The following is a 14,888-nucleotide window of genomic DNA, read 5'->3' on the forward strand; positions in this document are numbered from 1 at the left end:
AAAAATAAGTGCAAACGTTTTTTTACTTTAGAAATGCAAGCTATGAGGAGTGGGAACACAAATACCAGACTGAGAACAGCGTGTTCATGATGTAGTAAAGAATGAGAAAGTCTTTTTTTTTCATTTTCTTTTTTTTTAAAAAAAAAAAAAACAAAACCTTTTGCCCCATATTCACTGCAGTACAGAGCATGCTCATAGCATCAGTTTAATGAATTATTTCTATACTAAGATCAGACACAAACTTGTTTCAACTTTTCCCTGCTCCATACACTAATGATGTTCTTACGGCACATCGTATTTTATGATCTTCTAAAATAATAAAAAAAAAGAAACAGTAATTGAGAACTGAAATGCAAAAGTGTCACAAGAATGCAAAATTAAGATTACCAGCTTCAGTAATGCTGACTCTACATTAAACTCTTTACATGTTGTTCAACATGCAAAACCCATTGTTATAAAATTTAAAGTGAAGTGTAAATTAACTAGTTTTGAAATAGATTAACAGTAATAATTCCACTTCAAAAAAAAAAAAATCTAATAAATACTATATCAAGTATCTTCAGGAGAAAAAAATAACTTAATTTTAGTAGAAAGAAAAATAACTTAATTTTAGTAGATTTCGTTCAGTGCTATTTCCAATCACAGCAAAAAGGAAAAAAAAAAAAAAGGGAAGAACAAACTGATTAAGTAGAATAAGACCACAGTACCAAAGCCACTTATGTTCAAGATACAGTACTCTCCCACAACTTTCATATGTAACAGGTTCAGCAAAAATATTTTACAGTCGAGAAATTAGACTGAAAACAAAAAAACCCCAAACTATAAATAGAAGCAAAATTTCACATTACATGTACATTCATAGTTTAAGAGATGAATAATAAGAGGAGGCTGTAACAAGTAGATCCTGATTTTCTTTAAAAGAGGAAGTACTTATTTTAAAAAAAAAAAAATCAATCCCATATTATTTATGTAGGTAGTGCTCAGTTTTTGGACCAGAGCGGGAAAGCATTGGGAAATTTTTTCTTCATAAGATGAAATACAGTATTTTAAGCACAAACTTTTGAAAATAATCTAACTCAGTGCTTCAAATTCATTTCAAAATAAACACTTAAACTTCACAAAACAACTCCAGGAGTGTCAAGAAAGCTGGTGAAGCAATGCTAACGCAGCAGGACATTCAAAACCCTCGGATATTATTATTATATTTCAGTCCCGTGTACACGTACCTTGAATGGGTACTTTGATTGGAAGGGAATAATCTGATATTTACCAACATGCACAGACCAAAGGATGCTCTATTAGGCAAGTAATTGAATTATTTGGAGTAAAACTGGTTACAGTTACAGGCAGCCTCAGTTTACAAACAAACTAAAACAAACACCTAAAAATACCCCAAAACCTCTCCTGAAAAGGTGGCACTTGGGGGAAAGAGTTGGGCCACGTTTTCCCTCCAGCAGTTTATCTTCGTACTGCCCCTTCGAAATACCGGCGATTGCACAGAATCTGGCCCAGAGGGAATCACCAACTTCATAAAAAAATAAAATAAAATAAAATAAAATTCTGAGCTGCTGATTCTAGCGTAGCAGCAAACTTTTCGGACAAGATAGCAGGGCATCTCCTAACACACACGGTACGAGTTACCTTGAACCACGACACCCCAAGGGGGACAGGATCAGCCCCTGGGTGTTGATACGGGAATGAAGTTACTCACTTATCGTATCTCGTATGTCCTAGCATGCATCCTTCAATATTTCAGGAGTGAATACGCTGCGGACAGAAAGAGTTTTTCCGCCCACATTTTATGCTCAAAAGCAGCTTTTCAGTAGGTCAGCCCACAGACAAGGATGGGCGGGAAGGGAAAATTTAAGTCAAGTCCGAGGCAAAAGCTTCTCGTTCAGATTTTAGGACTGACAGCAGAACTATTCTAAGATAATAAAGAGAATAAAAAATGACCAGTACCAAAGACGCAGCCAGGAATCCTCAACCCCCTTTGCAACTGAGGCCAATTTAAGGTCTCGTCTAGCTCTATAAAATAAGAGTATGGCCGCTTACTCTGCGATATGCAGACAAGTTTCTCTACACTGAAATGTATTTAAATCATAGTTCATCTCTTCGATGTTTCTATGCAACACGCAGAGAGCATTAGGGGAGCTTAGTGGAATCCAAATTTTTCTCCGGAATTTGCTGATAATCTTTTTTGAAACTAAGAAAAAAAAAAAAAAAAAAAGAACCAAACCAAAACAAAAAACAACCCTGACCACAAAGCAAGTACTTTCAGCATGAAAACAGATGCTAAATCATTGCAGAATTACTTAGATCATTTCACATTAATAATGTAACATGGGTGCGCAAGAGAAGACCTAAAGGACAGGGCTGGAAGGGGGGAGATGGAGAGGTGGAAGGATTGCATTAAAAGGCCTCTGGAGTGTATACCTCTGCATCTTTTGAAGATCATATACCTGAAGTGAACATCACCAAAATAAAATAAAGGAAGGGAAAAAAAAAAAAAAAAAATTCAGATGCTGCCTTTTTTTCCTGTTTTGTTTTAAAAGGGTGGGGGAAAAATATTTAAAAAAAAAATAAAATAAAATAAAAACGACGCGTCTCAAACAACCAAGGACTTTACAAGGCCACAATGAAATTTGCGGATATGTCTGTACAAATCCCCGGACTGCGTGAACCGTCTCTCGCACCACTTGCACCCGTGGGGTTTCTCCCTGGTGTGCACCACCGCGTGGCGGCTGAGGTTGTGGGAATACTGGAAGCTCTTTCCGCACTGGCCGCAGGTGTAGGGCTTCTCCCCCGAGTGAGTCCTCTCGTGCCTCTTTAACGTGTACATGCAAGAAAAAGTCTTTCCGCAGAGGGTGCAAGTGGGGACCGACCCGTCGGGGGACAGGCGGGTCCGGGAGCCGTCCCTGTCGCGAAAGTGAGAGCTGAGGTGCAGCTGAAGGATGTGCGGGCTCGGGAACACCTTGCTACAGAGCGGGCAAATGCAGATATGCCCCGGAGCCACGAGGACGCCCGAGGAGATGTCCGACGAATCCATGTCATCCTCGCTCTCGTCTCGCTCTTGATCTATATCCTCCTCTCGGGCATGAGAGCTGCCATTCCCCGCGAACATGTGTCCTAACCCTGTCACTAGGCTTTTGGCTGAATTCCCAAAATGCTGACTCTCCGGACTCCTGGCTTCGCCGTCCTCCTGATCTGACAGCAAGTCTTGTTCATCTTTAACAAGTGGCTCGGTACCCTGCTGCTGGCTGTCGGAAGCCAGCTGTCCAAAGACATAGGAGGGGTGTAAGGAATCTCTCCCCGGCACAGGCTTGAAAGACAAATCCAGCGCGCAGTCCACATCACTCGAAGCCAGGGGATGGTTAACAGACCTTTGGGACAAAGGTCCTGCGGAACTATTGACATTAGCCTTTGTTTTTCCAGCTGCTGCGGCGCACGGTTCTGCCTCTGTCGGCACAGAGCTGACACTTATATGATCAGAGGACCAGGCGGGGTGACTGCTGACCTTTTCTTTGCCTGCTGCTCTCTCGTATTCTGCAACGCTGAATTTTTGTTTGTTTCCTGGGTCAAACTCGTGGACCAGGGGCACTCCGGCATCTAGAAAATGCTCCGCTTTCTCCAAACTAGCCGCCTCATCATTAATCTTCTCTTCCGAACATAATTCTTTATCTTTCAACTTGCCCTTGCAGACTTTCACAATGTCATACATGTGAAGGTAGCTAGCCGCAGCCAGCACATCTTCGACCGGGAGACTGTTGAATTCCAGCTTTCCCTCGTACATGAATTCGAGCAGCAGGCTGAAGGCAGGGGCTGTGACAATGTCACTGTTCAGATGCACAATATCCCTTTTGTCTAACTGGTCCCTGTAGAAAAGATGGAAGTACATACTGCAAGAGGCAAGAACGGCTCTGTGAGCTCTGAATTGAGCTTCTCCAACTAAAACAGTACAGTCACACAGGAAGCCCTGGTGACGCTGCTGACTCAGACACTGCAGCAACTGGCGGCTATGGTCTGGAAACTCCATTCTTCCTTCATAACCTGTTCAAAACAGGAAAAACTTGAATGCTACTGTAAACTAAAGCCTCCTAGCAGCTGTAACAAACAGATCGGCTTTTTGGTAACACAAGCCAAAGAAACAGCCTTGGAGATAACGTTTACTGTTAATTGTCTGTAATAGTTTGGGGGGGGGGAGTGAAAAAAAAACCAACACAACACGCTTCTCATCCTTTCGCACCTGCTCCAAACAGGAAAAACTTGATTGTAAGTAAACAAAAGCTAGTAAAGCAGCAGCCCCTCCAACCTTTGTTTCTCCCACTAAACACTTTAATAAAATTAAGAGATGAAAAGCACACACGCACACAAAAAAAAAAAAAAAAAAAAGCATAAACTCCCAGGCTGCCTTCCCAGCAACGCTAACTCGGGGCATCTTTTAATAAAGCATATTCCCCACGTCATGCACATACACACACGCACATTTAAACTTTATCCTCAGTCGTTATGCACCGAATCACAACACAACGGCGGCGGCCGGCGCTGGGGCAGCGGCGGTTTTGCGGGGGGGGGGGGGGGGGGGGGGCGGGCGGGGAGAAGCGGCCCCGGCACCCGCATGCGGAAAGGGGCGGGGGGGGGGGGTAAAGGGAAAAAGTTTCCCTTGAAGTTATTAAAAGCCAAGGAGGAAAACAAGCGGCGTGGGGCCGGCGGGAGGGCAGGGCTGAGGCTGCAGCCGGGCGCTTACCTTCCCGCGGGGCGCGGCGGAGGCGGCCGCGGGCGCGGAGCCGGGCGGGCGCGAGGGAGCGCGGGTGCGTGCGCGAGTGCGAGCGAGGCGCGGCGGGAGGGAGGCGGGGGGAGGAGGGAGGGAAGGAGGAGTGCTCGGTTTGCTAATTACACCGCAAGCTGGAGAGTCAGCTGCTCTGACTTCACTGCGATGGAAATGCTACCTCCAGCTGTGCGCCTTTTAATGCCATATGTTACTCCAAATCTCGCTACCAGCCAACCACAGCTTGCTGCCTTTTAAAGTTCCAGCAGCCCCATTTATAGCCCGCGATTAAATCCCACAAACTTGCCCCGAGCCCGCCCCCCCACATACTTCCCCCCCCCCCCCAAACCCCGGACCCCACCTCCCGCCGCAAAGTTGCTCCCCGCAGCCCGCCGCCGTGACCTTCGCCGGCGCCCGGCTCCGCGCAGCGCGGGGCGGGGGGGGGGGGGGGCACCGCGGAGCCGCTTTTCGGAGCCCCCCCCTTTGCAGCCGCGCTCCCCAACTTTGCAGGGAGGACTTTCCCCTTGCGGGAAGGGGGGCGGGGGGGGGTCGCCCTCCGGGCCGGCTCACCTCACCCCGTACTCACCGGCGTGCGACGGCGGGGCTCGGCGTCCGCATGTGCGCGGCGCTCCGCGGGTGCGGCGCGGGGCCGGCGGCGCGGCGGTGTTGTGGAGCAGGTTGTTAGCCGGCCGCTCTCGCGATACTTTCCCTCCGAGCCGCGGGTGTGTGTGTGCGTGTGCGTGTGTGTGCGTGTGTCCCCGTCTGGTGCACACAATAGCCCCCGCCACCCCGGCCAGCCCCGCCGGCGGCGGCCGGTGTGCGCTGCCGGCTGCGCCCTCCCCCCCTCTCCTTCTCCTCCTCCTCCTCCTTCTTCTCCTCCTCCTCCCCTTCCTCCTCCCCTCCCGGCCGCTGCATTGGCAGCGCGGCCGTCCCGCTCCCAACTCCGCTGCGCCGCCGCGGAGCGGGCGCGCACGCCCGCCGCTGCAGCCCGACGTGCCGCGGAGAGCGGCGGGGGGGGGGGGCGCCCCGCGGAGAGCGGAGCCGCCTCCGCGCCCGCGCAGGGAAGCGCGGCGGCGGGAGTTGCGCGGCGCCTGCCCCGCGGCGGGGCCGGGGCGAGAGGCGAGGCGCTCCCCCGGATTTATCTTTAGTTGCGCGTCAGCTGATAAATACCAGATGCCTACGGATTTTTCAAGATGACCTTTTCGATAGTTGATTTGAATTTTAAATTTTAATTAGCTGTAATCCCATCAGAAGCGAGCACCTTCGGAGGGAGCGGGCGGCCGGAGCGCGGGGCCGGGGCCCGGCCGCGGTCCCCACCGCAGCGCCCGGGGTCGGAGCCGCCCGCCGCCGACACCGGCCGCAAAGCTCCGGCTGCCGGAGCCCCGGGGGCCGCCCTGGCCCCGCTGGAAGCTGGAGCGGGGCCGGCGGGGGCGATGTCGCTGCCGTGGGTTGTCCCGGGAGCTCCGGGCTGCGACAGCGGCGGGAGGGGAGGCAGAGGTGGCCGCAGGCATGAGGGGATGGATTGAGGCTCGGGGTCGAGGTTGACGTTTAGGGTTTTTGCTGCCCTCGGATAGAAGAAGGGATGAGTTGGAGAGCGCTGTGAGGTTTGGGCGAGTGGAGGGGGAGCGGGGCGCTGGGGTCACTTCAGCGCTGCCCTGCGAACGCCCCGCGCGGGGCCCGTCGGAGTCTCTGGCCCGTGCTTTCGCCTCCAACAAGTAAAGCGGGGAAACTCCTTTCTCTTCCTTCCTCTAGGTTGCCTTGTCTAGATTATAATATCCGCAGGATAGCAACTTTTTTTTTTTTTTTTTTAATATATGTCTTTTCCAATGCACAATGGCAGCGTTAGCACCTTAAAACACCAGGTTTATTGATTGGTATATTTGTGACTGACTTAATCCGTTCTTTGATATTTTATCTTCAGGCTCTTTATCACAGAAGTCAGGGTCTACATTGCCGACACCACTTTTCTCTCACAGACCTCAACTATTTAACTCCGTTGGCAGCAAATGCCAGGATGTTTGGGTGGTTTTGGAGCATTAGTGACTGCATCGTCACAAAGCTTTTCTCAGGGATTTGGTAATACTATCATCCATACTGTTCAAATTGGGGAACTCCAGCCCAGAATGTGGAGGTGCCCAGCTCCAGCAAAAGAGTTAAAGGTCCTGGGGTTAAATCTGTCACCATTCAGTAAAGCCGAGAGCTTTATTTATTTGTCCACGATGGCAGACACGATCGGGAACGGGAGCTCTCTGTCCTTTTAAAGACGGTATTATCCCCCAGTCACCGCCTGATAATACAGGCTCTACCAAAAGTGGAGCAATTTCTTCCCCGAAGTGCAAGTGCGGTTTCCATTTACTCTGTGGATTTCTCGACTTGTAGAGTTTTCGCTGTCTTTGTACACTGGAAATGGTAGGCAGTCTCTTGCATTCATATGAATTATGCTGCTTGGCAGAAATCCCTTATTTTGTGTAGTTCATTGTTCTTTTTCCTTCTCCCCTTCAATAATAAGGGGAGAAAAAATAAGGTTAAAAAAGAACCACAGTTTTAATTCCTGTTTGGGTGCTGTAAGCTAGGAATAATTGTCTACAATCTAGCAGTGTCTTATTTCTAGTAAACCAGTTACGATTTCACAGTAAGTCTGTGGTCATTACCGAGTTTGAAATGTCAGAAAACGCAACAGCATTCCCATTTTCTCTAGGAATCCATTTAGCACGTTGTTGGCTTGCCTTTTCAGGGTTCAGAAATACTATAGTCACCTTCACACCAAGGCAACGACAGATACAATACAGGTGTTGTACTGATGTAACTACAGTTGTGTAAAATACTGGTAGTACAACTCTTTAATGTAAACAAGCCCCAAGTCATTACTGCAGGCAAGGCAACAGGAAGAACTGCCCCAGAAACTTTATCCCGAGAGCTCCTGCGTTCCTGAAGGCCCGCGTGAAAGCGCGACGTGGTAAGCAAACCGTCTGCTTTCATCTCCCTGGCCCCTGGGCCCTTTGCAGGCTGAAGGCTCCCCTACCACGAAGCCGAGAAGAGGCTCCGTTTCCAGTCCTTCCCTGAGGGAACGGAGCCAGGCAGCAGCTGCTCGGCCGATGCAGAACTCTCCGACCGGCGGCCGTGCTCGTGCTGCTGAACATGAGGACGGCTGAGCGCAAATGGGGACTGATGGAGGACATTGGGAGCCACCACATTAGGCATCCTTGTGCAGCCACGTACGTTCCTGGGTCCGGCTGAAACCCTCCTGGGTGCCCATGAGCCTTTTGCTGCTTACGGAGCCTTCTAGAGTTGAGCAGAAAGCCCAGGTTTAAGGCAGAGAGAGTAAAAATCAGTGGTGCTAGCAGGGCATTCATTTGCCAAGCAAGGCTAGCCTCACCTCTGGTTGTTTATGCTGCCTGGATGCCAGCCAAAGCCCGCAGAAATTAGTAGAAAAACCAACTGGATCAGGTCCATAAAGCCCGAGGACTCGTTTCCATTCTTACCCCTTTGATCCAACAAGAGTATATACTTACCGAGTGGGGCCTCTCTAGCCCTCTTTGTTGGCCAAGTGCAGAAGTGGTAGCAACAGGTTTTTCATGTGATTTAATCATTTTCTCTCTCACCGCATTTGGCAGAAGCCTCTTTGTGTTTGTTTCTACATGATTTCAGTGCTTTTATGTTCTTTTTTTTTTTTTGTAGGGCATCTTCTTTGTGGTAGTCCGGTTGCATTTCAGAGGGAGAGTCAGGGCCTGAGATTGTTTGATACTTGCAGGGACTGAAGATATTTTCAGTGCATTGGTCATAGTGAGGTTTATTTGCAGAATTTCTTCCAAACTTTTCCAAAGGTTGATTTATCCCATGCAGACAGCAGCGGGCATTAGACACACCGAATGCTTCGTTCCCTCCTCTGAGAGAGGGAGGAATTTAACCCCAAAGGATGCTGAGCCCCATGGCGTTAAGAGAAGGAGCTGCCATTGGCATCCACGGATCTTCCCCAATTTGCAATCTGCTCCAGCAATTACCCTGCAGTCAAATCCAAGGTCAGCATTCGGGGGGTTGCTCTGTTTGCAGTCAAGTGATGAAAGTGGGCATGACCTTCCCAAAGATCTTTTCAAGCACGTCATCTAAGACTCAAGGAAGCATTAACTTGCACTATTGCCATTCCAGACATTAATCAGAGCATATATTGCAGACAGTCTCCTGAGCAGTGTGCTTATGTGAGTTATATTTGTTTTATGGCTGTCCTGCTGATTTCTCCCTGATAATGAGACCCTGTGTGTGCACTGGAGTATTTGTGAGTATATATTGTAGCAGCTAGGGTCTTACATCTCTGTTGTCAAATCATCCTGCCAAATGGATAGGCTCATAGCACTAAGCTGCATATATAAATTACATATTAACTTGTTGTATTTGCTATAACACGACTATCAATAACGATACACCAATCTAGCGACATGCATTAAGAGCGCAAAGGACTCTGCAGAGGTACCGCTGGCGCAGGTCACGTTCGACTCCGCAGCAGGAGCTTGCAGCATCCCCGTCCGAAGCAGCCAGGCATTTAATATCACACCTGTACTTCAGCTCCCCTGTCAGCGGCTGGGCGACAGCTTCCTCTCAGTTATTCATCTTCCATAGTTTCACTCAGCTTGCCTAACCCTCAACTTCTGGTTGTTTTTGTTAACAATCTGCCGTGTTCTGGATTTCTAGAAATTGTAAATGAAGGTACTTTTTCAGCCTTTAAAAAATCCATTGGGTTTTTTCCGTGAAGGGAGCACACTTCTTGGTTTGCAGTGGTGAAGGAAATTTGCATAGCATTGATAAGACACATTCTCTTCTTTGGGAGGGTTTTTTTCCTCTTTCACCCTTGCTAATGGCTCTGGCAGCCATATTTTAATGTCACTTGGGTTTTCTTTGGCACATTCAGAATATAACATACATTTACTTTAAAAAAACGAATACATTTAAGCAAGTTATTTCCTTTTTAATATTTGTTTTATTTATTTATCTATCTATCCCCAGGAAGGAAATCTGAGAGCCTATGTTATAAATTAACAGGTGTATAGAAGTTTGTAGCAGGATATATAGAGAACGACAATGAAAGGCCATAAATAACAGCGCGACAGTAAGAGACAAAATTGGTGTCTGCTTTGGGACCAGGCGTAAGATTTATCAGGCCCAGACAAAGGTCTTTAAATCAGAAGCCGATGTGTTCTCAGATAAGCTGAGCAGCACTGGTGGGGTCCAGTGTAGAGTTACTAATTTCTTATTAAAGGAGAGGTTCTTAATTGGCGTTGCTCTGTTTGTAAGCAAATCATACACCGTGTTAACAACAAACTTTATTTTAGTAACTCCCAGAAGAAAACAGGGCTAAATACTGCAGAAGTGTTTTGCTAGATTAGAACTGGGAAATCTCACAATGGAAACCCTTGCTAAGCAAAAATATAACCTAGAATAAAGGGCTTAGTACTAGTGATGTTCTAGTGCCAGATTAGCAGCAGTTCCTCAGAAAATGTCTTGTCCCAGGATAAATCAGTTTTACCTCCAACTATTACCCTGAGCTTATTAAGGCAGAGAGTTGGTGTACCTGTCCCACTGTCTGTAAAAGGTCTCTTAAGCAGGATCCTGTCTTGGGACTGGTGGGGTTGGCCAAACATATTCTTAGAATAAGTGTTGTGATCCCCGTTAGATAAATCTGCAATTTCAGGGCATAAAAAGACTCTTATCTTTTCCCATGTGTGTGGCATATAATCTCGGTCTTCTCTTGATTTTTTGCTTTTCCATGGGGTTTCCAAATCAACCCAGCCTGAGCAAATACAAACAAGCAGAAGCATCCCAGATGCAAGTTAAAAAATAAAATCCCAAACATCTCGCTTTTCTCCACTCCCCATACTAAAACCTTCAAGTGCTACACAGTTCACATCATCGTTGCTACAATCTCTTTGATGTTGGCCTTAGCAATGCCCACTTCTGCCCTCTTGAACCCATCTAGATAGCTACAGCAATCTCCTCTGCTGTTTCTTTATCCTTTTATCACCTAGCGAATCAAAACCCAGCTCCTTGCTCACACCTCCAAGACCCTCTGTCATTTGGAGCGCTCACAGTGGCGTCATCTTCTAGCCCCCTTCCCTACCCTCCCTGGACATTTTCTTCTTGCCCTCTGTATCCTTTTCATGCTGTCCTTCGGGACTAAAACTGCCTCCCTGGCTCAAGGAGCCACACTTCTTCCATTACAAACACTATTTCTGTCTCCAGATACATAAACTACCAATTTTTAAACATATTGAGTCCCTTTAGCATGGGTATCTGTCCTCCTCTCCACCATGCCTCAACCTTTCTTTGGTGTCGTTCTCCTCAGCCTAGTCAGAGGAGCTGGGATGAGGATTTGGGGAGAGGTGGCACTGGGTAGGAAGGATTTTGGGGTGAGTCTGGGAGCTCTGTGCAGAGAGAAGCTGGGCTCTGTGTGCTCCCAGCCTCTGCTTGACTCCTTTGGGAGCCTGGGTGCCAAACCCGCGCCTCTGAGAGCAGTCCAGCCCCCAGGAATGGAGAGAGAAATGGGAGGCTGGGGATGGGGAGAACAAGACAGACCATTTTTCTAGGCAAAAAGAGCTGCTTTTGTCTCAGGGCTGTATAGTAGCCATCACACTGGTTGCTCCACTTCCCCCTGATGTATTCCAGGTGGAGGGGAAGTCCAGAGAATGTCATGTAAGAAATGCAAATAAAAATATCTTTCTAGACTTCCTTCTTTTATGTACTGTCTGCCAAAACATTTGCTCCCCTCCTTTACTGTTTTGCCTATGGATGCGTTTTATGCTTTCATCTTGCTCTTCTGGTAAAAGAAGAAGTACTTGCTGCGAGTTTACATAACTTGCCTTTTACTGCTCTGGAAATGAATGTGGAACTTTGGTCTTAATTAGACTCTCGGTGCAAGTCCTGTTTTAATGAATTACTGAAATATGTGGATAACATTAAGCTTCAGAATATGGCTGTGGAGTTCCCTGGGTGTTGGATACTTAAAGCTGGTCGCCCGGCTGGGTCTATGGGGAGACGAGCGCTTAGCGCCCAGGTGAAGGTGTAGTAAGGGGGAAGGGACTCCCTGCAACTGGGGAGTAGGTTTGAATTTAGCTGCAGGTAGACCCCTCTGCCTGTGGAAGAGCTTTGATTTCAGAGCCCGTACTTGTGTACTGAACACTCTGCTCCTGCATCACGGCTTCACCGTGCAATGAAGTGACAGAGTTCACAACATCGGGGGTTCAGGCTGCAGTTTGAGATCCAGGCTGTTACGTTACCGAGTTCCTCCTGCAGCCCAGCCAAGAGCCTGAGCTCCACCTGCACCCACAGAGGAGAAGGTTTTTAGTAGTTTGCCCTTGGAAATGAAATGCCTCAGAATATGGGATAGTGGAGACCTCAGCAAATGTGCAAAAGCTTGGGAAAAAATACCAGCTCATTAAGACCCACCTCTGATGCTTTTGCAAAGTGTCAGTCTTGTCTGGCCAACCTGGTGACACTTATTAAAGAGCATTTAGAAAAAAGGCTTTCAAAAGACACTCAGCACCGTGCTTAGGTGGAAGTCAGCCTGTAACAGTTAATAAGTGAAAGGAAACGACCTGGAATGGTAATCACTTGCTGGGGACCTGCGGGCATCACTGGTAGGATGTCACCTGGCCAAAGCAGGGAGGGATGAATGGACGACTGTCATGGAAATGCACTAAACTAAAAGTAACACCAAATGCACTAGGAGATTTGTGTAAGAAGCAGCTGCGGGCCAAAACCTGGTGGTTTTTACATCTCCTTTAGTTTGGCTGACCTTCAACACCCAGACTTGAGGATGTGCCTAGATGGTCCATTTGGCTGGAGCGACTGTAGGACCTTAGTTTGCGTAGCCAGCAGCGTACACAAAGTGATGTGCTGCTGCTCATGTCTGCCTTTAATTCCATAGTCCAAAAGGCTAAGTACTTATTTTCAGCTGAGTGAAGCAGAGATAGCCTCCAGCTTAAGTCCAGAGCAACGTTCAAACTACACCTTTGTAATTGGGATACTCTCAGGCTCTCTGCTGCGTCATGGGGATGAATATGGGGGAGGATTTGTGGCTACTCACATTTAGACCAGACTTGTAAGAAGGCAGGGAAAGAAAAGGAAAGCAGAGGTCCTTTTAAGATCAGTTATGATAAAAAAGCCCTGGAATTCGTTTGATTATTGGGAGTTACACCTGAACTCTTGCAGCTCTTCCAGCATTTGATGCAGAATCAATACCGAGAAGACCGGCTCTGATGCAGAAACTGAAATCCAAACAATCTCTGTCTCCTAACTAGGAGATCAAATTGCCGATTTAACTCATGTCTACAGGTAAGGTGGGCAAATGTAGAGAGATTTATATAGAGGAGAGATTGGAAAGAAAGAAATTGCAAGTTAAATGGTGTTTGAAGTGATAGGGAGCTCTGGGGAAATAGGCAAAACCTGAAGAGCGGCGAAAGGATAAAAATCCTGAAGTTCTCTAGAGAGGCTGAAAAAAGTACATTTTATTTACTGGAAAAATAAGATGGGCAAAGGCTAAATCCCACAATCCCTTACTCATGCAAGGAATCCTGTTGACTTAAATACTTGTGTAAAAGTATTTCTGTGGGTAAAGGATTTGTTGGACTGCATCCAAAACCGGGTTAAGGTTGATGTTTTCACAGAGACGGCAGTCTTTCGTATGCCACCCCGGGTAGTAAATGGCAATCATGGGACGCATTTTACAGGACGCACCAAATAAATAAAAGAAAAAAAAACTCTTTGCTTAAGTGCACGGGAGGCTCAGGGTGGCGGGGGGCTAAGAGGAAGGTGACTCAGTGACCGGGGAGGCAGGGTCGCTGCTTACGACTCTGCGGCGGCCAAGCGTGGACCCTCTGCCGGAGAACGCCGCTGCCAGCACAAATTCGCACAAGTTGTTTTGGCGCCTGGCCTAGAACAACACGGGGCTGTTTTTTCCCTTTTGTGCTCAACTCCGTTGCACTGGGACAATGTGAGATTTTTAATTTTACACGCAGAAGGAAGAAAGAATACAACCCTTTTTTTTTTTTTTTTTCTTTTTCTCCGCTGTACTTATCTTTGCGTCTGGTGATGTTACAAAGCCAGGTCAGCAAATATTTTATTCCAGCGACAATTTTTCATGCAAAGGGCACCAGCGGTGGCTGTGAGGGACCAGGGCACCTGTAATAGTCACAGACAGGAGAGAAAAGCCAGGATGTGCTGCTCCCACCTTTAACTTTCTGCAATGGGTTCTTCAGCTGTGGCTGCCAGGTCCAGCTGCCGCAGAAAGAGAGAGCGAGTAACAAGCGGAGCAGGAGAAGGGAGGGTTTAGGTGCTTAAAGCCCGATAGACAAATGAGATAAAAAGTCCCATCTCCCCAGTGCCCTGCTCTTGGCACCAGTGACTCAGGGAGCCAAGTTGCAAATATTGCACTTGTCCAGGTGTGCCTGGATGGAGATGAGTGACTCCGGCCATGCACAACTCTTCACACACCTTCAATGCAGCCGGTGGAGTGACCCTTGCGCGTACCTGCCCAGCAGCACCAGGAGGGCTCCGCTCTGCCTACATCAGCCCAGTCTAAGGAAGCCTGAGGAAGACTTGCTCATCATCCTCATCCTCCTCCAGGACTTTGCAGAAGGTGCCGTGAACGTGCGCAGCCCCAGTGTCACTGAGGCTTAGCGCTAGGCAGGTGCTCCCTGGATCAGGACTTAAATGGTTAATTTTCAAGTGGCTTCTTGGAGCAGATGTTCCCATGTGTATCCCCTCCTTCCCTCTTCTGACACATTTCCTACACAAACAGCAGATTGCATTGCTGCTGTCCTTTTGATCTGCGGGAGGGGGAGGAAAATCCCACACAAATGATATTAGTTCTCTTTTCAGGCAGGCTGGTGATGGTGCGTACGGGCATGTGCCTCCCTCCCACCTCTCCCTGCCCAGATGTCTTTTCTGGGACTTTCTTCTTTAGCCTCTGCCTACTTCAGGAGCTGCTTTTAAGGTTGCTTACCTTAAAGCCGGGAAGGCAAGAGGAGGTAAGGTTGGGCAAATTGTGGAAAAATTATGATTGCAAAACATTGCTGTCTGTCTAAACACATACAGAGGCTGGCGTACAGGCTGATCCGTCTGCTGCCATGCTGCT

At 47.9% G+C, this 14,888-nt stretch overlaps 1 protein-coding gene across 1 annotated transcript; it reads right to left on the reverse strand.

Annotated features, from left to right (window-relative positions):
• Positions 1 to 2,605: 2,605 nt before the first annotated feature.
• ZBTB42 (zinc finger and BTB domain containing 42) lies at positions 2,606 to 5,457 on the reverse strand (the record flags this gene model as incomplete). The annotated part of the gene is made up of 2 exons (XM_082318325.1): positions 5,352 to 5,457; positions 2,606 to 4,047 (listed from the first exon to the last, which is right to left on the reverse strand). Exon 2 carries the CDS (start codon positions 4,031 to 4,033, stop codon positions 2,606 to 2,608), a length of 1,428 nt encoding a protein of 475 aa, XP_082174451.1. The 5' UTR covers positions 4,034 to 4,047; positions 5,352 to 5,457.
• Positions 5,458 to 14,888: the final 9,431 nt, after the last annotated feature.

The sequence above is a fragment of the Platalea leucorodia genome (genome assembly GCF_965183815.1).
Source record: "Platalea leucorodia genome assembly, chromosome: 7".
Taxonomy (NCBI): Eukaryota; Metazoa; Chordata; class Aves; order Pelecaniformes; family Threskiornithidae; genus Platalea; species Platalea leucorodia.